Here is a 22,038-nt window from a genome sequence, read left to right on the forward strand (position 1 = left end):
TTGGTTCTTGCTCGCGCTCTTCACTCGTTAGGGTGATCGACCTCCCTTTGGCCTCAATACCCCTCTCTCCTCTCCAGCCTTGACTTTGCTTTTTGGCTCGCTGGTTCTCACCAGGGTTGTTCTTTGAAGAATACCGACAAGATGGGTTGGACGAAGCAGGCGGCCATATTGGCCGCAGTGTCCCTGGCCGGCATTGGTCATGCGCTTGACGCCGCTCCGGCTGGTAGTTGTTTCGCCCCAGGGTCGTTAACCACCAAAAGCGAGGTCATTACACTCATGACCCAGGAGAAGTGTAACACTTTCTGTCAGGGGAGCACCGTCTTCGGTATCTACGAGTCCGATGATAGTGCTAGCCCTGTGGAGTACACCTGTTCCTGCGGTGGAACCCCCCAAGGAGTTTCCTCTATCGCCGAAAGCAACTGCGACACGGCCTGCCCTGGTGATGGGTCTGGCACTGAAAACTGCGGTGGTACAGCTGGTGAAATCCACTTCAACGTCCAAGCCATTGCCACCACCACCACCTCGACGACCTCAACTTCCTCTTCCACTTCCTCGGACACCTCAAGCCAGTCGACCACGACTGATACCTCTACTACGTCGATCTCTACGACTTCGACGTCTTCTAGCAGCGAAACGTCTAGCACGGAAACGTCTAGTACCGACACCTCAAGCCAGTCGACCACGACTGATACCTCTACTACATCGATCTCTACGACTACAACATCTTCTTCTAGCAGCGAAACGACTAGTACCGACACGTCTAGTACCGACACGTCTAGTACCGACACGTCTAGTACCGACACGTCTAGTACCGACACCTCAAGCCAGTCGACCACGACTGATACCTCTACTACATCGATCTCTACGACTACAACATCTTCTTCTAGCAGCGAAACGACTAGTAGCGAAACGTCTAGTACCGACACGTCTAGTACCGACACGTCTAGTACCGACACATCCAGCAGCTCCGCGACCACTGCTAGCCCGACGTCAGTCTCTACGACCACAACGTCTTCTTCCAGCAGTGAAACGTCTAGTAGTGAGACGTCTAGTAGTGAGACGTCTAGTACAGAGACGTCTAGTACCGACACGTCAAGCAGCTCCAGCAGCTCTGAGACCACTACTAGCCCGACGTCAGTCTCTACGACTACAACGTCTTCTTCCAGCAGTGAAACGTCTAGTACAGAGACGTCTAGTACCGACACGTCCAGCAGCTCTGCGGCCACTACTAGCCCGACGTCGGTCTCTACGACTACAACGTCTTCCTCTAGCAGTGAAACGTCTAGTACAGACACGTTCAGCAGCTCCAGCAGCTCTGCTGCCACTACTAGCCCGACGTCGATCTCCACTACTTCAACGTCTTCTTCTAGCAGCGAAACGTCTAGTAGCGAAACGTCTAGTACCGACACATCCAGCAGCTCCAGCAGCTCTGCAGCCACTACTACCCCGACGTCGACCTCCTCTTCGTCCTCTAGCATTTCCAGCAGTGACACCTCGAGCCAACCCACCACAAGCATTTCATCGTCCTCATCCAGCAGCTCAAGTAGCTCAAGCATCTCTAGCAGCGATTCTTCCAGCCAGTCGACCACGACTGCCTCGCCTACGAGCAGTGGCAGCTCCAGCTCCAGCTCCACTACTTCGCCTTCAAGCAGCGGAAGCACCACCTCCACCGGCTCCTCTGCCTCTTCAAGCTCTAGTAGTTCCCAGAGTGACACCTCCAGCCCCTCCACGAGCACCTCCACCGAAACTTCTTCCTCAGCTGAACCCAGCTCCACGTCTGCTACAGCAAGCACCAGTGGCTCTTCCAGCAGCCCGGTGTCGTCATCGACTACCGCTGCCGATACCTCAAGTTCCGCTTCTACCACTGCAGCTGGTTCTAGCACGTCAACCACTGCCCCCGTTACCACTACGGCGTCGTCCTCAGTTGGTTCCTCTATCAGCTCCTCCAGCTCAGTCGTTTCTGATGCCAGCTCATCCTCTTCGGTTGCCTCTGTCGCAAGCTCTTCTTCTGCTGCCGTTGACAGCTCTTCCTCTGCTACCGTGGTCAGCTCATCCGAGACACCTGTCGCCAGCTCTTCGAGCTCGGTTGCCCCTGTTTCCAGCTCATCTGCGGCATCTGTTGCTAGCTCTTCAAGCTCGGCTGCGCCTGTTGCCAGCTCAGCTTCTTCGTCTGCAGCTGCTCCCTCCACTACTTTTGTTCCTTCCTCATCGAATGTCGCTTCATCTTCTGCCCCGGCTACGACTGCGGCTCCGTCGGCTTCGTCCATCGCTGTTCTCAGCCCCAACCCGGTGCCTTTCTCCAAGGCCCTTGAGATCCAGCCTGGTGAAGCCGTTGTTGTTGAGCTTTCGAACACTAGTGGTAACCAGGAGACTTATGTTGTTCAGTCACAGGGCTGCAGAGGTGTTCCCGCTGGACAGTCGCCTTTCGAGGGCACCGTCAACCCTCCCAATGCCGGTACCGCACCTACCTGCGCGGTTGCTTGTGCTTCCCAGGGACTGCCGCTCACCACCGTCATCAGAGGCAACTGCTTCTGCGGTTCTGTTCTCAGGAGTCTGCCTCTTATCCCCGCGGAGCAATGCGCTTCTGCTGCGAGCATGCGTCGTCGCAGCTTCTTCAGACGCCAGGCTGGCACTGTTGACCCGGCTACGATTCTGAGCGTGACCCCTGCAAACCAGGTTACCCTCGCTGCTGCCTCGACTACCTTGAGCTCATCCAGCATTGCTTCTCTCCCTGTCAATACGGACACAAACCTCGTCTTCAGCCCTACCAACACTGGAACCTCTGTTGCAAGTGTCGCCTCAACCTCTGGAACTTCCACCGGAACCTCTACTGGCGCTTCCACCGGAACTTCTACTGGAACTTCCACCAGAACTTCTACTAGCTCCTCCACTGGCTCTTCCACTGGTTCTTCCACTGGTTCTTCCACTGGTTCTTCCACTGGCTCTTCCACTGGCTCTTCCACTGGCACTGCTTCTGGCACCACCTCCGGAACGCCCTCTGGCTCCACCCCCAGCTCCGGCTCCAGCTCTGTCACTAGCGCCGCAGCCTCTGCGACTGACTTCATTCTCGCCATCGTGGGCGGAAGGGCACCTACCAGCACCGGCAGCTCTCTGAGCTCTTCCAGCACCGCTCTCTCGTCGTCGAGCTCGTCTACTAGCAGCAGCAGAAGTTCCACTGGCTCAAGCTCTTCTGGAACCAGCTCTTCTAGCACTACTTCCAGCAGCTCGTCCTCCGGCTCGACAACACCCGGCTCGACTACCACCAGCACCACTTCTGGCAGCTCTTCCTCGGGTAGCACATCCTCGGGCACGACCTCTTCTGGAACTTCGTCCAGTTCTTCCGGGACTACCTCCCCGTCCCCGTCCAGTAGCAGCAGCTCGTCCAGCTTCTCATCCTCCAGCTCTTCCACCTCGTCTAGCTCCAGCAGCAACGGTACCTCTATACTCACCCTGAAGAAGCGCTCCATGCCTCTGATGGCGCGCCAGAATGGCGCCACCACCTATGTCGGTACCACTGGACAGACCAACCCTACCAACTGCAACCAGGCTTCTATCTTCAGAATCGGCTCTTCTGGCACCTTAACTGTTGATGGTGTTGCTCTCGGTGTCAACCCCGGTACTCCTTATATTGCTCTACGTGCTGGCAGCACCGGATCGATCACTGCTACCTTCACCAATACCAATGGCAACTTCGCATGGACCAACGGAGCTTTCTTTAACAACCAGGCTGGTTTCTGCCAGGACAACAGCGGTCAAGTTTACGCCACTTTCCTGAACCCCGCCGTTGCTGGTAACGTCCCGGCTGGCTGCACTGCGATCTCCTTGAGCGCCACTCCTCGTAAGTAAAGCCTCATATAGTTATCAATCTCGCTGTTAACACCTTCTCCTAGGCTCTTCCTGTTCGGCAAGCGGCACCACTACCAGTCTTCCCACAACCCTGCCTACTACTGCCGCCACCAACTCGGCAACCACCACTGCCAGCTCTGTCCCAAGCATCTCTACCCTCAGCCCTGGATCGACCGCCACCTCCAGCCCGACCACCACCGCTCCTACTGTTACCGGTGGCTCTACCATCATCAGCGGTGGCTCAACTTTCGTCACCGGTGGTTCCACTGTCGTCACTGGCGGTTCTACTATCGTCAGCCCCACCACCGGCCCCGCTGGCGGCTCGACAACCGACAGTACCGCGGCTGCAGCCACCTCCAGCATTGCTCCCAACCCCGCGACCGTTGGAGGCTTCTCTCTCTTGGGATGCTTCGCCTCGTCCAGCAACTTTCCCACGTTCGTTCTGGCCTTGTCTGACCCGTTGTTGACCCTCGAGAAGTGTACCGCTGCCTGCCCCATCAGCTCTAGACTGGCTGCCCTGTTTGGTACCGACTGCTACTGTGGTGACATCATTGACAACACTCTCACCGTCCTTGTTCCCGAGGACCAGTGCAATACTGTCTGCCCTGGTAACCCTCTTCAGCGCTGCGGTGGTCGCGGTCCTGCCCTCCGCTTGGCCCGCCGCCAGATCCCGACTGACGTCCGTCTTACCGTCTACGTACGTCTCGACGTCTCACCGCCGGTTGTTTCTACTGTTACCAGCATCAGTGTAAGCACCGGCGCCGGTACCACCGCGTCTGTCACCGTCGTCAACACCGTCACCCAACCTGGCACCACCGTTACTGCGCCGCCAGTTCCTACCAGCACTGGCCCCAACATTGCAGGCACCCTCACTCTGCCTCCCGGTCTGTACACGGCTGGCGCTGCCCTGCCTGGTGGTGAGGTTTGCTACGTCGTTACCCGATCCTGGTTCATCGGGCAGACGGCGCTGCTGCCTGCCTTGCCCACAGCTACCGTCTGAATGTGACTTTTCCAGCGCTGAATCATGGAGTCATTAGCATCAGATCTGGTTCACATATTGACCGGGGAGTTCTTTACCACGGCTCATGGGATTGTGTGTGAAATTTGTTCTTACTAGCATGGGGGAAGGGAACAGTTACGACTTGTATGAACTGTACCACTGGGTAATGTGGGAGATAATCTGTATTTTTTTTGTCTTCTTTTGTCGTGGACTTGGTTTAGGATAATAGATTATTAGGACCCCAGTGTTTGATCATGCCACAAATCGTTCATCATGCTCGCGGTACTGCTCCGCACAAGTTCTACAAGTGACTCCTGTAACACGCTGGTGGTCCTTTCCTAGAAGCTGCTCTCCACGCAGTGCCATGGGTCACCGCCATAGCTCAGCTAACCCGTTCATTCAGGGAAATTTCCGCCCTGTCCTCATCGGAGTCCTCATCGGAGTCCTCATCGGGGCGAGGATGCTTCCAACTCCAACCTACAAAGAATTCCCGTGTCTCGAATGAGGTATTTTCTGGAACAGGTTGCCGCTCTTGGGCATCTAGGGATGGCCTCGTCTGGCATGAGACGGAAGAGGATGGATGCCTCCTCGCCTCATTGTCTCGGGTGTTTATTTTGCTGTTGGAGGATGCGGTAATGTGACTTGATATAATAGTTGATCAGCTGGGCCACTCAAAACTTTATTTTGACTCGGTACAGCGTGCGAGAGTCTGGTGTAGTGGAACTTTAGGGGGGACGAGGGTGGGCGAAAGTATATTAATGTTCCTCATCAGAGTGCCTTTGTGTTTTTTCGCCGCCATCATGTTGTTCCATTTGTAATCCACCGAGGCTAGCAAGGAATAGAGAATGGTAATTGAGTCTGATTTTGTGAAGGGTGGGAACTTCCGTGGCTATGGTTGTGCCCCGTCTCCGCCTCTGCAGATGCCTCATGGCTCTACCGTGGTTCGACGCGTGAATCAATCATACAACCAGCGACAACGTGACTTTTATTCTCCTGAATAATATTCAGAGAGTCCTTCACTTTACTCACCACGAACAACGATACTCATTTTGGCAACGGATCACATCATCGCAATTGTGCGCCCATACCGTGGGATATGAGTTCAATCATCGATGAGTAAGGTAGGTCACCATCACTTTTTTTTGACGCTCAGTCAGTATCTGCCGAAAATGCCGTTGTTGACGGACGGTTGCTTGTTGTCTTGGAGACACATTGGGATAAGACCTGCTGACTAGGTGACTGGACAACGACATTCAGCCGTTCAACCGTTATCGGAACACACTACACGGAATACATTCTCACTTGACTTTGATTCACGTATCTGTGTTCTCGACAGCTTGTTCAACAACTTAGGCTTTTCAACGCTGTGTGTTTGTCACTGTTGTCGAATTTATTCTGTTCCGGCGGAGTTATTCGCCCGGTGACTGCCCCGCTTCTCCGATCCGCGACTTCCCCGCTCCGAGTAAGGCCGCCGGGGTGGCGGCCACCGCCACCAATCACCAACAACAATATTCCTCTCAACCCCTTGCATATCATTGCTCAACTCATCCTATCTGTCCAATTCTAGATTATATGCATAAAGTCAAACCCGACTCCGAGACCTGCCAGGCCGGGAGACTATGAGGGTAGAACACTTGACAGCTTTGCCCAGCGTCAAGTCCTCCTCTCTTCCAATCTCCTTGGCAGGTCCATGTCGTATGCGGCAATACGCTGTGCCACTGTCATCCCCGCACGCGCTCCCTGTGCATCACGCGGACATGCGAGTGAGAGGAGTAATGAAGATCTCTGTCGCTACCGTCGCTATTCAGGCCATTCCCGCGTTTCTTTGCTGTCACCTTCCGGTGCCCCAACCAACCATTGGGTTACATTACACATCGGACAAGATCTCTTGATCGGGGTCTGTCACCGTCTTGGCCCTCTTCTTTCAATGCTTCTTCTTCCTTTCTTGGTACGCGAGAAGTCTCCTCTTGATGAAATGCAACTGCGATACAACTCAATGTTCCTGGCCTGTTGATCTGCGTGACGTTGGACCTGCCATTCAACCAGGTTTTGCGTTGAGAGAAGTGATTGTTTCCCGGCATCACATGAAAGCTTGTCCACGGCCCGCGGCATTTGTTCTGTTATAGCGTCTGACAATCCGGTCTTGTAGAAATGGCGATGTACATACGTGAGAAAACGGCCGTTGTTATAAGTGAACGACAGGTTCATCCCCAGCTCAAGGTTCCTGAGCTCTTGCCCTCCTAGCCGGGGACTTTGAGCTCGTATTTCCCATCTATAAGTTCTTAACACGTGCGGCACAAGCTCCCTGGCGACCATGCTCTCCGTACGCTCCCAGTGCCTCCTGGCGATGCTCGCATCAAGCATCGTCAGCGCGGCACCCTACAATACCTTCGACGGGCCAGGCTTTCCCGCCTGCAACGAAGTTACCGCAGTCCACAACGCAACCAGCGTGGATGAAATCCAGTCCCTTGTCAAGGATGCCATCGCCTCCGGCCAGAAGATCCGTGCCTCGGGCAAAGGCCACATGTGGTATGACACAATGTGCTCCGACGACCCGAACACGGTCATCATTCGCACCGAAGACGTCAATGATATCTCCGAGTTCGACCTCGACGCTGGGTCCGTGGTGATCGAGGCCGGCGTGACATTCTTGCAGTTGGCTGAGTATCTTCACGCGAGGGGGGCGTCGGCTGGGTACACGCTCGTGAACTGGAACATCACCCTTGCGGGTTGCGTCGCCATGGGAGCGCATCGGTCTTCGATCCGTGAGGACTCGATGGTTGCTGCCGGCGTGCTTGAATTGGATATTATCGACGGCAACGGGGAACTGAGACATCTCGTGAGGGACAACGATGACGATACGTGGCTCGCTGCTTCGACGTCCCTAGGTCTGTTGGGTGTCATTGTGCGGATGAAGTTCAAGATCTACCCCGACTTCAAGGTCTATGCTCAGCAGAAGACGTGAGTTTCCATCTGGATTGATGTGCCTCGACTGGGCTAACGAATTTGACAAGACTCGAAGAAAGCGAGGTGCTTGACGGCAACATCTATGGCCTGATTGCACCTTATGCAACAGCCAACTTCTGGGTAAGTCCATCTCGCAATCAATCCCTCCCACCCTAAATTACCACGACTCATCGTCATCAGTGGTGGCCGTACAAGCGCAAATTCCACCACCGCTATTACGACGTCGTCCCCACAAACACCAGCGACCAGCAAGGCTTCCAAAACACCTTTTCCGTCACCGACCTTGAGGGCACCACCGCCCGCACCCTCCTCGACAGCGGCCGCTACCTCGCAACCTCCAACTTGCTAGCCGAGGAGATCTTCTTCGGGCTCTGGTCCAAGCCCAACTTCCGCGAGAAGACGACCAACGAGCCCATTGAAGAATGGCCTGTCTATGGCTGGAACTACGACGTGCTCATCGGGGGCTTGTACCCGGACCAGAGGCCCCTGTGGGAGGTTGGCGTCCAGGGGTACACGCTCGAGCTGGCGTTCCCTATCACGCAGGCCAACGCCATGCTGAAGCGCGTGCGGCAGCTGTTTGACGACGAGGCGAAGAAGCTCATCGTCATGACGTCTACGTACCGCAGCGGCATCAATATCAAGTTTGGGCGGCCGTATTTCGATCTCCTGGGCCAGGTCACGTACGGCACCTCTGACGGCGCGGATTGGAGCAAGGGGGTCATTATGCTCGACTTTCCCACCTTTCGACCTACCGTTGGCGACCACAGCAGGTTCAACGAGCCCTTTTGTGAGTGTGGCTGCCAAAAAGAAGGAAAGGGAAAAAAGAAAAAAAGCCTCGGCGTGATTTGTCGATGAATTAAAGTAGACTGACTTTTTGGTTTTATTTCGCACCAGATCACAATCTTGCCAAAGTACTCATTGACGAGTTCCCCTGCCGCCCGCACTGGACCAAGAATACCCGAGAGGTTTTGGCCCAGGCTGCGAAAAACATTGATCCCGATGTGAGTGGATCTATGCCGGGGATGTAGAAGACTAACAACTAATGAGAAAACCGCAGCATATTGCCCGCTTCAAAGCTGTCAGGGAGCAGTTTGACCCGGACGGGGTTTTCAAGAGCGTTGTTGGTGAGGCCATTGGGGTTTACTAGGTCGACTACATGAGAGAAGGATCCGGTTATTTTAGTTTTTACTGTATATCCTTTCACATCCGCCTCTATGACGCAGTGTTACAGAGATCAATGTTCTCAGACGCTCGTCTGAGATGTACGCTGTAAATGACGAGTTTTGTATCAATCCAGCACGTGGATCTTGTCCTCTCTGACGGGGGTGCTCTTGCCATTATAAGTCCTCATAGAATATAGACTCTCCGCACCCTCGTGAGAGGTGGTGCAGACTTGCAAAGGAGGAAATGCCAAGTATGATAAGTTGAATTTGGACAGCCTTTGAAGGAACCTTCTCCCACCAGGAGTGATGGCAGAAGATCGAGGCATCTTGCCCTATACAGCCTGGCATGAGGCGTGAATCACCAGCAGTTCTTTAGTCAATAGAGATTTATCAACCCAGATGTCCAGTAAAACGAGAAATTCCACATTTCTCCAAGACCCTCAAAAGGATGTACTAGACGAGGCCTCATCCTCGGTCCCTCGGAACAGGCCTCAGCTTAACCATCAAAGGCCCCTTCTCCCACGTAATATAATTCCTCTGAACAACCCATGACTCCATACCGGGACACAACTCCAGGTCATAGTGCCACAGTATCTTGGCCAGCAGCAAGCGAAGCTCCAGCCACGCAAGACTGAATAAATCACACGAGGCCATCGTCAGCATGGAAGAAAATAATCCTCATCTCCCGTTCAAGTAACAGTGAAAGTAACAGAGTAAGGAAAGGACGTGATTCGGTAATACTCACTTCTTTCCAAGGCAGTTTCTCGGTCCATACGAAAACGGCTCATATACGTCCCTCTCATCATCCTTCCATTCCGGAGCATCCGCATCGATCCACCGCTCCGGGACAAATTCGGTCGGCCGGGCCCAGTTATCCGGATTCGTGAACGCCGAGTATGGGTTAACAGATACCAGAGTCTGCAATTCGTACTGTAAGCTACACCACTCTGCCAAACCCCACCCAACAATCACCGCATCATAAAATAAGGGCTGGGTAGAGAAAGTAGTCCAGACTCACGCCTTCAGGGAGATACTCCCCGCAAACATTGGCACCACCCCGCGGCACGATCCTCGGCATCCCCGCGCCGCCGGGGTTATACAACCTCAACCCTTCCATCAGCACCGCCGTCAAATACTCCAACCTCACGAGCCCGTCGACGCAGATATCCTCCGTCCTCACAAAAGCACTGCGAATCTCACTCGTCAAGATCTCGTACACCCGCGGGTTCCTCAGCAGATAGTACGTCGTGCCCGACAACACCGTCCCAGAGGTCTCGGTCCCCGCAACCATGAACATGGCCGCATTGGCGTGCATCTCCTTGATCGAAAGTCCACCCCTTCTAGTCTCTTCATTGTCGTCGTGCTTCAGCACGAAACTCCAGATATCCGGCTTTGAATGACCCTTCCCCTCCAGACGCCGATCGACGAGCTGCCCTGCGAAATCGGTATGCTCCTGCGCCTTCTTCTTCAGCGGCGCCGCAGTGACGGCCTGCACGAGGGGACCCAGCACGGGAATCGCAAGAAACACGAGCCCATAAATGACAAACTTGAGCCCCGCAAAGACGTTGCGCACCCAGGGCGTGTAGTCGCCCCTCTTGAGCAGCAGCAGCGGCTCACCAAAGGTCAGGTCGGCCATGATGTCGAACGTGGCAAAGTTGTACAGGTCCACAATGTTTACGCGCGCTCCTCCGTCGTGGTCCCGCTGGCGCTCGCCGAGCGAGCCCATCGCCTCGACCATCTGGTCCGCGTAGCCCGCCAGCAGGGGCTCCTGCGCCTTGAGCGCCGTGTTGGAGAAGGCGGGGGTGAAGATGCGGCGCTGGCGCGTGTGGTCTTCGGGCCGGGTCGTCACGAGGCTGTCGCGGCCAAAGTTTTCGCCGCCGAAGAAGCGGAGGTCTTTTGCCATTTCGGATTTGAGCGGGCGGCCTAGGATGTCTTTCCATGCTTGTGCTAGTGTACCACGCAGGTTATGTGTCAACCGTCGAACAACTTGCGGAAGGGAGGTGGAAGGGGAGGGGGGGGTTCGGGCGGCCTACGTTGAATGTAGGACAGCTCGTTGGGAGCTACCCGAACAGTTCCGGAATACGTCTCATGGATTTCACGCGCCTTGGCGGCGTATCTGCCTCTCAGGAGAGCAATGTTTTTTGGCACCGGGCTGAAACGCCAGAGGAAAGGTCCTGGGTAATGACGAAGCGGATGAAAGCAAACATTGTAGATGCCAAGTACAAAGTACTACAAGTTTTGGATCAGTTTGGGGACCATCTTCAATCACAGATATTCCGAAGACATACATAGGCAATCGTGATTGCAACAAAATATATGGCGATAGGCCCATAACTTAGGGTCGTCATTTTACCAGGTTCTCTTGTGGTCTCAGTTGGGTTCAATCAGTGGAACTCACAGAGGAGTCAAGGTTTGATCAACAGCTTCAAAGTGCTCTGTTGCTGCCATTATTTAGACGTCGCCTGGAACGAATACGAATTCGATGCAATAGATCAAAGCGGCGAACACCACCGTTCGCCTTCTTAGGTGAACTTGAACGTTATTGCGCGAGGGTCCTGCTAAAGTTTGAGGAAGGAGGAGGGGTATGGCATGTAGCTCAGTTGAAACTAAACCGCGTGGTTGGTTTCATGAACCGTTTGCCGGCAATTTTGACGGTCCGTCATCCATTCGCTGCTCAGTTGCCGCGCTGATTGAGACCGCGTTAGGACGAAGGTTACTTCGTATTTTTTGAAAGTAGAGGAAGGCAACGTGACAACGTTGCTTCGTGGATAAACTCAATCTCCTGCACGTGCCTTGCCCACGAGTTAGTCGTGACAGACTCAGGAGAAGAGCGGCATTGCTCCTATTGCTTTGAATTCAGTTGGCTGCCTTGAGATCCTGAGCGAGCTAAATCAATATCATTATAAGGACGTATTCCATGAGAAGGAGCTTCTTAACTGTCAGAGTGTATGTATATGGCACTCGCGAGAATGAGAGGTTCAAAGTCCAGAACCTTGATCAGTCAGCATCCTCGTCACACCAGCTTTATCGATAAGACGTGATTCCGGGCCCCTCCCCCGCCATTCGCAGGTCGCGACTCGCCGTGCATCATTGGGCATCGCATTGCGGCACCTACGTCACGATAAGGTAGCTGCTTCCCCGTCCCTTTACATTCCTCGACCATCTCCCTCGAGCCCCTCCAATCAGTACTCCAACGGTGCCGCATTCCAGCAGTGTTTGAGAGTGAAAAAGAATAGATCAAAAATACCGGCAGTTACAAAACCGCCCCCCCGAAAACCAGAAAAATCATGTCTCCAATTTTGATTGTTGGCGGCACTCGAGGCCTCGGGGCTTCCCTCGTCAAGCAATACGCCGCGGACGAGGGCAACACCGTCTATGGCACCACGCGCTCCGAGGAAGGACCCCAAGGCTTTCCGCAGGCCGTCAAGTGGCTCCCAGGCATCGATCTGTCCGATGAGAAAGTCGGCAAGACCCTTGTCAGTGTGCTTGGTGGTTCGAAGCCATTGTCGACGGTGGTATGTGGTCCTTTCTATGTCGGCCCCTAACCCCACCGAGCGGAGTGTTTTAACCACCCGGAGCAGATTATCACGGCGGGTTACTTTGCGACGGAGGACTTCAGCGCCGAAAAGGGTCTGGATTGGGCCGAAGAGCAGCGCATGTACACGACGAGTTCCATTGCTCCCGTCTTCATCGTCCATGCGCTTGCGCATGCCGGCCTTCTCCAAAGAGAGTCCAAGGTCGTGCTCGTCTCTTCCGAGTCCGGGAGCATCACCCTCCGACATGAGAAGGAGGGCGGCGGCAATTATGCCCATCACGCATCCAAAGCCGCGTTGAACATGGTGGGCAAGCTGCTCAGCCTCGATTTGAAGGAAAAGGGTGTCATTATCAGCATCGTACATCCGGGCTTCATGCGTACAGAGATGACCAAGGGCGTGGGTTTCGACAAGTACTGGGACGACGGCGGCGGTTAGTATTCATACCCTGGAGATCCTCCTGGTTTGGTAAGTTTCATGAAGTCATTGACGTCTGTGTGCCGCAGCCGTCACACCCGACGAAGCTGCTGAGAGTCTCGTCAAGTGGACATCACAGCTCGACATATCCAAGACAGGGGAGTACTGGGCGCCGAGAGGTCCGGGTAAGTGCCGACGAGCGGTGACACCTGCTGGCGGACGAGACACCATTGACTGACATACTCCGTTGTAGGCGACATCGGTACGGCTGAACCGGTTCTTGGCAAAGGGCTCTCAACACCGCTCCAGCTTCCTTGGTGAAAGTCCAGAATGGGTTTGTCGGCACAGGCAAGAGAGCACATTGTAGTCTGCCGATGCCCCCAAGAGACGCTGGACACGGGACAATCAATGTCCAGAATTCGTCCCTACTGCTGCAGACAAGATGATTCCTGCAGGATCTGGACAGGCTTCATGGATGCTGAATCGGATTGAGCGAGCGCGAGAGGATTCGGGCTTGGTAGGGATCGTGACGCGCATATCCATATACCATGCAGTATTTAGAAGGAGCAGGTCTGTTGCCGTCGAATGCTCTCAGTTCGAGTTGGGCTCGGGGTCGGGCTCAGCGGGCATTGGTGGGTTGAAGGGATCAGAGGGCCACTGTGTATCCGCGGAAAGCCGTAAATGAGACGAACGATTTCCCTGATTGTATCCCCGCAACTCCCGAAGGTGGTCAAAGTGGCGGAAGAGGTTCAACAAGAAAGCCGGCCACTTGGCCCAGAAGAGCAGCTGTGAATTGCCAGAATTGGAGATCCGATGATTGTTGCCCATCGTGATCCTTTCATGACAACCCATCCGTAATGGGGACAGACGGGAAGACAGAGTACTATGGTAAGAATCGCGCTGGCTCCCGCTGGGTCTAGAGTAATCTCTTGGAGATCGCCCTTCTACACCACGCAGCCGGCCCCATGCACTCACTCATTCTCTTGTGGAGCAACTATCGCAGCCGTGTTCGTAGTGTGGTTGTGCTTTGCAGATATTAATCAAATTCCCCATGATCGTCTGTTCATAGGTATGAACAAGGCCCAGCGGAAAGATTCTTGGTCCAATGCTTTAGCCCATGAAAGCTCGCTTACGTTTCAGATTGGCGACAAGAGTCCGGGATGACGCTGTCACGCTGTTTCCTAAGTCTTGTTCGACGGAGCACCGTGACGACGGAAGGCGGCTCCCCGATCTAATCAAGAAGCAATGTGAGTAAGATGAAGAAAAAGAAAAACAAGAAGGGGAAAGGGGGGGACGTAGGTCCCAAATGCCAATGTCAAATCTGCGAAACGCTATAGCATTGAGGCGGCAAGGGCAGTTCGAGTGAGGCACAGTTTGGCTTGGCATTTGCAACTATAACGACGACAACAATAACAGAGGTGAATAGGGTCGCTGCTTTTGCGTACAATTCTCAAGTCACCGTATTCCTCCTACGTCTGTTTCCGCGTTCCTAGCTGGGCAAAGTTCAAACCCCCTTCTGGCATGCTAGGAGAGTCGGATTTGGGGGCTGATCGAATCAGATCGCCCGAGGCTGAGATTGGGCGGCGTTTTGTCTCCCTCATCGGGGAGCGCCATCTGCCCGTTTGGTTACCCTGCCCGAGGCTTGGCAAGGCAACACGGCACGCTGCTCTGCGCTGGTTGCTGAGTGAGTGCCCGTGTCGATCTCGTATCTCGCAAACACCACAACGCGATGCTCTTATCGCACTCCGAACAATGCGGGTCCGTTATTGCCAGTCAGCCTCCATTCGTGAGGGAATCCGTAAAGTCTTCAGACTCCCCTTGACGCATTGGCTACAAGAGCAGCGGATGCTTACGCTCGGATGACAGCTGAGATCGAAAGAAGAATTGAATTGTCCGATGGGAGGGTGACTATTGGGCGCCGCTGAGAAGGCCGGGGCCTGCGGGGAGGGGCCAGCGAACGGGCTGAAAGTGTCACGCGTCACGCAGGAGACGGACTCGAGTGCATGCAACGACAATAGACTAAGGACCTGGCTGGCTGGCACTGGCAGTCGCAGCAAGGGGACGGGCGACGCCGAGGCTGATGGCGACGAGCGTAAGCTCTGGAGCCGTGTCTAACACAAGATTTAGGCTGATGGCCTGCCGTTCGAGTTGATGCACCCCATGTTCCCTTAGCGCGGTTGAGGCGACCAGGGGGCCCCAACACGAGGTTGCAATCCAGCGAATTTGGGAGGGCGGGCAACGAACCAGGCCCCTGTGCTACCCTTTGATTCTCGTCATGTCTAGAGAGACTAGGGCCAGGGCCGACGAACAGCTCCATCCCTCATCTTGATCCCAGGTACGAGGAGTAGTGGTGTCACAGCCGGATCGTCGACGTTGTCGTCAAGGACACACGCTCGCAGGCGGACGGGTTCGTCGGGAAGGACGGTGGTTCTTTTCATTACGTATGTGAGCCATTTGGTCAAAGAAAAGAGAGAAACCAAGGAAGAAGAAGCCGAGAGTCCGAGTGGAGGAGCACGCACGGCAGGATTGACAGACAAGTCTGACCCTGGCACTGGCTGATGTCAGGTACAAGCCACAAGTACCTGACAGAAACTGGGCCAAGCCATGGTGTTCGTAGCTCAAAGAAGGCCCGTCGGTTGTAGCCAGTGCGTGCATAAGGTGTGGTTTGGATGGCTCTGACCCGGCGGAAAGGGAATCGACCGAAGCGTTGTCGGCCAGATGGCTCCAGCGTCGACAGCTTGGCTCCTCGTCTGTTCCGGTCCGTCCGTTTTGTTCCCACGCACTCGCTCCGAGAGGGCGGGTGCGTGTCGCAGATGCAAAAGACGCTCATCTATCAATTGTCGTGGCCGTCTTATTCTGCGGAACTCCATCGGAGGCGAGTCTAGGCGCATCATACCCTGTCATACAACCGTGGTCTAGTTTGTTGAATTATCTTGGATTAAAATAATTAGGATTATTAGGGGTCCTGGGGTGTGTCGTCGGCACGTCTCGTCTGCACCCCGGTCAGCCGAGGAACATCACTCCCGCGTTGGTCATTGCTAGTGTTTCCAAGACCCCATGCCGCGATACTTGATCGAGTGTAGAGCGGCAGATATGCAGAGCAGCGATGGCCATCTTTTGTTTGGAAGCTAGCTGATGGATCTGTTATCTGGGTCGAAATTGCAAGATGGAAATGAGAGAGAGAAAAAAGAGTCACGCCGTTAAAGCCCGGTCCAGTCCGAGAGCCATGTTTCCTACGGGAGACGATGGAGCTTGAAGAGAGCTTGCGTCCATGGTCCATGACATTGACAAGGCAAGGAAGGGCCGGGTAGGTCAAGTGAGGTCGAGGTAATGAAGGTCCAATGTATTCGGAGAGGCATGGGGTGCGAGGTTTGGAAAGCTATGCCCGCTCACCGCCCACGATGCAGCCACAGACCCGGGCTGAGGGGACCCCAAGCTGGAGGAGGCGTCTTCCCAGCCAGCCGTATCCGCCGTCTGCTGCGCAGCTCGCCCGCGTCTCGTCTCCTCTCTCTCTTTACAATGTCCAAGAGGGAGATGAGGTGAGTTTACTGAGTAAGGCAGGTAGGTAGGTGCTTTAGATTGAGGTCGAGTGGCTCAGTTACCAGACCCAGACCGGGTCCGGGTCCAGGTCCAGGTCCAGGTCCAGGTCCAGTTCAGGTGCCGCTGGCAGATGAGGGTAATTGGGATGGCATCCATGGATGCCAGAATGGAGAGGAGACGATCGGAACGGATGGAATGCGCGGGGATCGGGAGGGCGTCGTTAGGTTGTTGGGATGTTTCTTGCTACATCGTCCTCGCTCGGTTTCCTTTCCAATTGCCTTTATTTCTCATTCTGTTCTCTTTCCGTTCCAGTCTATTTCTCCCCCCTTCTCTTCCTTTCCTCACCCTCTCTTCCTGCTGGATCCCGAAAGGACTGACTACTACTCCGTACCTCGAAGGAAAGACCAAAAGTCGACTAATACTAATAAATCATCGCTCTTGCCTGCCCCTCCTCAGCTGCTTACCTTTGGCTTCTGCGCCTGCAACTGCACCTGCGCCTGCCGTGTCCCTTCTCTCTTCTTATTACTCGATTATTCCTTCCTTACCGTTTGAAGCTACCGCCCTCTACTTGCTCAACGACTCGTGAGGAGTGTCTACTGCCTCTTGCACCAAGCTTCAAGCCTCGCGCCGCCTCCCTTTGTTCTTTCCTTCAACGGGAGGCACCTTACTCTTCTGCCTCGAAGCGTGGCAGCTTCTCTCTCTCCCCTTACGGTAGACGAGTGGAAGAGTGGACCAGCGGCATTGCTTCTTCCCATTGCCTTGCACCACCGTCGTTTTCTTTTGCGTTCACAGTCTCGAGCTGAACTCGGCTTGTCGTCTTCCTACAACTTTGTTACCAAGCTCGAGCAGCATCTCGTCTCTCGCTTCAACTTCTCGTCCGTTCTCTCATCCACCTTCATCTCGACTCACGATTTCATCCGACGTCGCATCTCATATCCGAAGACCACCCGCTCCGACACCCACACCGCCCGCATTCTCTAAGCATTCGAATACGGCTAGAAGCAGCGACATCACCATATTTCCAGTCCAGCAAAATAGCACCTTCTTTTCCATAGGTCTCGCCTGGTAGTGACACGGTCATCCCGATCAAGGGAATACAGCTCACGCCTAGCGCCAACTATTGACGACTTAGGGTTCAAGAGGGAGAGAAACAAACGAGTTCCAACAACACACCACCGAGACGCCAGCCCATCCTAGTCACCTATTCGTCGGTACCGAGACAAAGTTGACAGCACGGCCGCCTCTGTCTTCACGACGCGACCCCGTTGGGACCTTCGTCCGACTTGACCTGATCAAAGCGACCCAGAAGTTGGGTCAACCCGGGTCCAAGTTGCAGGCGCACCGACTCCGTGTCACACAGCAATACACTGACCTACTTACCTACTATCGACTGTACGAGCTGTCAAACACCATCGCTGATCTCGGCAGCGCTCCGGTTCCTTTCTGGGGTGTCTCAATCGCACAGCTTCAAATACCGAGCATCGACTTATTAATCCGTCAAATCAACCTCTCGAGAAGAGACGACGTGGTTTCGCATCTCTGACAAGGACGTGGATTGAACAAAAAAGAAAAGGACGGAGCCAAGCGAAAAGCAAAGGTAAGCTTGCATTTCCCTTTCTGGCCCACTCTTCAGACAGCTGCTTGGCTCGGTTGTCGCGCGTTCATCCAGTCGTCGGCATCATCCAGCCTTTTCGTTGAGTGCCCAATCCTGTCCAAACCCAAGCAGCCAAACCCCTTCGTCCTCGCTGGTGGTGCGTGGACCCCAGATCCACCAGTCTACCACCAAAATTCCTAGCCAAACCACTCGCTTCCCAGCAGACCAGCAATCTCCCCCTGAATTGGATCCAATCCGATAATCAATTCATCAATCAACCCGCCCTCCCAAACCAATTCATAAACCCAAGGCCCAAGGGAATTTTTTTTTTTTTTTTTTTTTTTTTGGGGGGGCCCCCCCCGCCCCGTCCCCCACCCACCAACCCCTCCCCCCCACACCCCCCCCCCCCACCCCCTTTTCCACCCCCCGGCCCCAAGGGAATTTTTTTTTTTTTTTTTTTTTTTGAGCTGACGACAAATCTAGCAGGAGACAAGGGCAATTTGCACCGCGCCGTGCACTACAAGCCAAACAGACTCGCATTGCCGACTATTATCGAGGATCGTCGATATTACCTTCGCTCGGCCAACTCACCCCTATTTTCTTTTTCTGCTCCCACCCACCCATCATCGGTACCTTTCTACCACGGTACTTTGCGACCCACGTCTTCCCAGTTCGACTCCGGATCCCGACCGCCATCTACTGCAGCTTGCTTGCCCGCATACACACCGCGCGCACCGCACCGCACCGCACAGTGACCTGCCGAGGAACCGTCGGGTGGCTCTTCCCCAAACCCGTTCCCCCCGTTGTTGTTTGGTGTCCCTGCAGAGGGCATGACGCTAGGAACGGCCATTTAATAGCCAAAGAAAATCAAGCTTGCTAGCAACGTCTGCCGCTCTCTTCAATCGGTCGGACAGCTCCCCTTTTTTGCGGAAGGAAAGGCCGATCCCTTGATTTTCAATACGACGCGCCTGTCCATCATCATTATCCAAATTCCCATCCGGCCATCCCTCCCGTCGCGGGTACCACACCATCCCACACGGTACACCTCACGAACTACAGCCAAAATGTCAAAGGCACAATCAGCACAGCCAGGTAAGCCAAGAATCAAACACACTGATATGGATGTAGGGGATGGATGTGCACCGGCATGTCCTATCCTACCCAACATTCATCCCTCCTCCCACCCACCCCTTTCAATGCCTGCCACCATCTTCCCGGATTTCCCCCCTTTGACTTTTGCCCTGTCCAACGGGAAGAGAGCCGCCCTTTCTCACGGAGTGCACTGCCGCCCAAGCAAACGCAAGCACCGCGCCCGCTCCACCCAGTTGTTGAACCTGCTGTGTCATGTATACCGCCTTCATGTTTCATATCCCTTCCCCCCTCGTCGTCATTCGCATGCACGGAGCCGTCGCTGTCTCTCCTCTTATCGAGTGCTAACTTTACTTCCTTGGAATAGGCCATCAACCTAGCAAGTCTGCTGGCGCTGGCTTAACGTTTAATCTCTCATCCAACAACCCCTTTCGCAACCGCGCTGCCTCCCCACTCCTCTCCGACGCTACCTATAGCAATACCACTTCGCCCGCTTCGCCTTTTGACGACCCTCCTCGACCTGCCTCGCGCAATCCATTCCTCGATCCATCATATTCGTCTAGTCAACCAAATCTGACCGGAGCAGGCACTATGGCACCGTCGCTGGACAACAAGGCGTCGCCTACCGCCGAGGAGCTGTTTGTACGTGGCCCCGATCAATCAATTGATGCAGCCCAGATCTATCCCTCGGTCGCCAGCCAAGTTGTTTGCCGCGCGTATCACTGAGGGTGTGGGTTACTGACTTTTCACCGCACAGGATGGTCTTACCATTAATGATCAGAAGCAATCCCGACCCGACGGAGGACGACCCCCGACGAACCGCCCTCCTGGCGCGCCTGGACGCGAAAATGTGCCCCCTGGAGGCCGTCGCGGCCCTCCGCCACCCGGACACCGTCCATCGAGATCTCAGGAGGAGGCAATGAGACAGCGACGTCTCCAGGGCAGTGGTGGTCCTACCCGACCTGGTGGAGCACCGGGATCGCCCCAACGTCGACCCCAGGAACGCCGCCCGCGTAGAAACTCTGAGTCGTCCGTCCTGATTGATTTCGAAAAGTCTCCTACCGACGAAGAGAGGAAGGCCAAAGAAGCCAGACGTCGGGAGAGGGAGCGTCGCGCCCGGGAAGGAAAGGATCAGGACCCGAAGAAACCCAGTCGCAGAATCGATATTATCGATCAATTAGATGCCACTAGCATCTACGGCACCGGATGTGAGCAAACCATCCCCCTTTGGAAGGAATCCCTAAGGCTAATGTCATCATGTAGTGTTCCATCACGATGGCCCATTCGACGCAGCCAACCCCTCTCGCAACCGAAAGGGTAGCCGACGTGCACCGATGCAAGCCTTTGCCAAGGACTCCCTCAACATGTCTCTTGGCGGCTCCGGTCCCCTCAACAAGCGCCCTGACCACGCTACTTTCATGGGTCACAACGATGGCGAGGCATCTGCAGACTTCGCAACCGCTGCAAAACTTGCTGAGCGAAAGGATAATCCTGCTGTTTTCGACCCCCGAGCTCGTGGTTCGATCGTTTACGGAGAGGAATCCATGGGACTCGGGGCCTCCACCTTCCTGGAGGGCACCCCTGCTGCTCGTGCTGCCATCCAGCGGACTCAGGCTGAGCAAGCCCAACAGTCAAACTCTGAGGGTCTCGGGCGCAGCAAGTCCATCGCCCAGCGCATTCGTGGCATGAAGCGGGAGCCTCGCGAATATGGTCCTTCTGGTCGAATCACCAATCCTGAGGGGGCTTACACCTCTCGCCGATCGCCTGATGCCAATGGGCCTGCCAGTAGCATTTCGTACACAGGCGAGCGTAACCCCTTCTTTTCTGAGTATGGCAAGGAGCCAGAGACGATCTCCGTCAAGCGAGCCGACAATAGGTCGCCTGGTGCGCCTCCACCAGTGCCCCGACGAGGCTCTGCTAATGGCCTCGAGCGTCGTGCTACAGCTGACGTCGTGTCACCGACAGAGGACGGACCCAGCAAGCCTTCTGGAGGCTTCATGGCCAGGGTCAAGAGTCTGAAGGGTGGCCGAAGACGCCAGGCTTCTGATGCGATGGCACCGCCTCCTGCGCCTGGGACTGCCGCCTAGTGGTCACGCAGAACTTAGGAAGCTGGATATGAGTGCATCGAGCCAAAGACATGGACATATGAACACAAATGCAAACGCATACGGAGGAGACGGTCCCTGTTCCTTAACAAACGCCTCACAACGAGGCGATCAGTTTCAACAAAGAGTAAGGGTGCAGCCCATGCATCCCAGCGATGTGAAGTTGCTTGAACCAATCAGGTTACAATGGGACCACATTGGGCTATGGATCCGCTAGAGCAATGGGCCTTCCCAATATCGAATTCTGGATCATTCGTGGAGGGAGTCAATACGGTTGGGTCTCGAATTGGGTTAGGTGGCTCTTGGAGAAGCCATCAGAACGAGAATTACGAGTGTCAGGGCGGAGCGGTCGCACATGCGCGTCTGGATTTTCACACCACCCGACAAGTGATACCTTTCTCGTGAATAATCATATTTCTTTGGGAGGAAACAAGCCTCCTTTTCTGCCTCTTTTACTACAAATACTCCAGGGCCGACAGAAGGCACTTTACACAAAGGGGAGGCATAGAGCAGGCAACCAACAGTCCGTCGGCAGATTGTTACGAATTAGCTTTATTGAAAATAGAGAACATTGAGCCTCATGGGACCATGATGCCAAATCGCATCTCATCCAGACCTGTGAAAACATCTTCGTACCATGTGCATAGCTTTTTTGGAACATGGGATCAGATAATGAAACCAGCGAGAACGAAATGAATGACTAGGTCCCCTGGCAAGATATCACACTGGCGAGGTCCGGATAGGTTGTGTTGAAGCACGGCATGCATAGGCGACAATTATGCAA

At 54.7% G+C, this 22,038-nt stretch overlaps 9 protein-coding genes across 9 annotated transcripts; 6 read left to right on the top strand and 3 right to left on the bottom strand.

Annotated features, from left to right (window-relative positions):
* Positions 1-329: 329 nt before the first annotated feature.
* CORC01_01624 (uncharacterized protein) lies at positions 330-2,267 on the bottom strand (the record flags this gene model as incomplete). Its single annotated transcript, XM_022613278.1, has 1 exon — positions 330-2,267. One exon carries the CDS (start codon positions 2,265-2,267, stop codon positions 330-332), a length of 1,938 nt encoding a protein of 645 aa, XP_022480377.1.
* A 182-nt stretch (positions 2,268-2,449) lies between these two features.
* On the top strand, positions 2,450-4,846 carry CORC01_01625 (uncharacterized protein; the record flags this gene model as incomplete). Its single annotated transcript, XM_022613279.1, has 3 exons — positions 2,450-2,475; positions 3,108-3,838; positions 3,891-4,846. The coding sequence occupies 3 exons, from the start codon at positions 2,450-2,452 to the stop codon at positions 4,844-4,846; spliced, it is 1,713 nt and encodes a 570-aa protein (XP_022480378.1).
* A 1,970-nt stretch (positions 4,847-6,816) lies between these two features.
* CORC01_01626 (uncharacterized protein) lies at positions 6,817-6,972 on the top strand (the record flags this gene model as incomplete). Its single annotated transcript, XM_022613280.1, has 1 exon — positions 6,817-6,972. The coding sequence occupies one exon, from the start codon at positions 6,817-6,819 to the stop codon at positions 6,970-6,972; it is 156 nt and encodes a 51-aa protein (XP_022480379.1).
* A 188-nt stretch (positions 6,973-7,160) lies between these two features.
* On the top strand, positions 7,161-8,960 carry CORC01_01627 (uncharacterized protein; the record flags this gene model as incomplete). Its single annotated transcript, XM_022613281.1, has 5 exons — positions 7,161-7,807; positions 7,861-7,933; positions 7,994-8,600; positions 8,708-8,814; positions 8,871-8,960. The coding sequence occupies 5 exons, from the start codon at positions 7,161-7,163 to the stop codon at positions 8,958-8,960; spliced, it is 1,524 nt and encodes a 507-aa protein (XP_022480380.1).
* A 481-nt stretch (positions 8,961-9,441) lies between these two features.
* Positions 9,442-11,324, bottom strand: CORC01_01628 (RadP cytochrome P450 epoxidase; the record flags this gene model as incomplete). The annotated part of the gene is made up of 5 exons (XM_022613282.1): positions 9,442-9,607; positions 9,722-9,894; positions 9,995-10,923; positions 11,010-11,205; positions 11,265-11,324. The coding sequence occupies 5 exons, from the start codon at positions 11,322-11,324 to the stop codon at positions 9,442-9,444; spliced, it is 1,524 nt and encodes a 507-aa protein (XP_022480381.1).
* Positions 11,325-12,263: 939 nt separating this feature from the next.
* Positions 12,264-13,247, top strand: CORC01_01629 (oxidoreductase; the record flags this gene model as incomplete). Its single annotated transcript, XM_022613283.1, has 4 exons — positions 12,264-12,491; positions 12,558-12,942; positions 13,016-13,111; positions 13,180-13,247. The coding sequence occupies 4 exons, from the start codon at positions 12,264-12,266 to the stop codon at positions 13,245-13,247; spliced, it is 777 nt and encodes a 258-aa protein (XP_022480382.1).
* A 1,442-nt stretch (positions 13,248-14,689) lies between these two features.
* Positions 14,690-15,364, bottom strand: CORC01_01630 (uncharacterized protein; the record flags this gene model as incomplete). The annotated part of the gene is made up of 2 exons (XM_022613284.1): positions 14,690-15,037; positions 15,236-15,364. The coding sequence occupies 2 exons, from the start codon at positions 15,362-15,364 to the stop codon at positions 14,690-14,692; spliced, it is 477 nt and encodes a 158-aa protein (XP_022480383.1).
* Positions 15,365-16,327: 963 nt separating this feature from the next.
* Positions 16,328-17,447, top strand: CORC01_01631 (uncharacterized protein; the record flags this gene model as incomplete). The annotated part of the gene is made up of 3 exons (XM_022613285.1): positions 16,328-16,465; positions 16,555-16,602; positions 17,259-17,447. The coding sequence occupies 3 exons, from the start codon at positions 16,328-16,330 to the stop codon at positions 17,445-17,447; spliced, it is 375 nt and encodes a 124-aa protein (XP_022480384.1).
* A 1,677-nt stretch (positions 17,448-19,124) lies between these two features.
* CORC01_01632 (mucin-1) lies at positions 19,125-21,236 on the top strand (the record flags this gene model as incomplete). The annotated part of the gene is made up of 4 exons (XM_022613286.1): positions 19,125-19,152; positions 19,517-19,791; positions 19,907-20,357; positions 20,413-21,236. 4 exons carry the CDS (start codon positions 19,125-19,127, stop codon positions 21,234-21,236), a joined length of 1,578 nt encoding a protein of 525 aa, XP_022480385.1.
* Positions 21,237-22,038: the final 802 nt, after the last annotated feature.

This window comes from Colletotrichum orchidophilum (genome assembly GCF_001831195.1).
Source record: "Colletotrichum orchidophilum strain IMI 309357 chromosome Unknown Scaffold_8.1, whole genome shotgun sequence".
Lineage (NCBI taxonomy): Eukaryota > Fungi > Ascomycota > Sordariomycetes > Glomerellales > Glomerellaceae > Colletotrichum > Colletotrichum orchidophilum.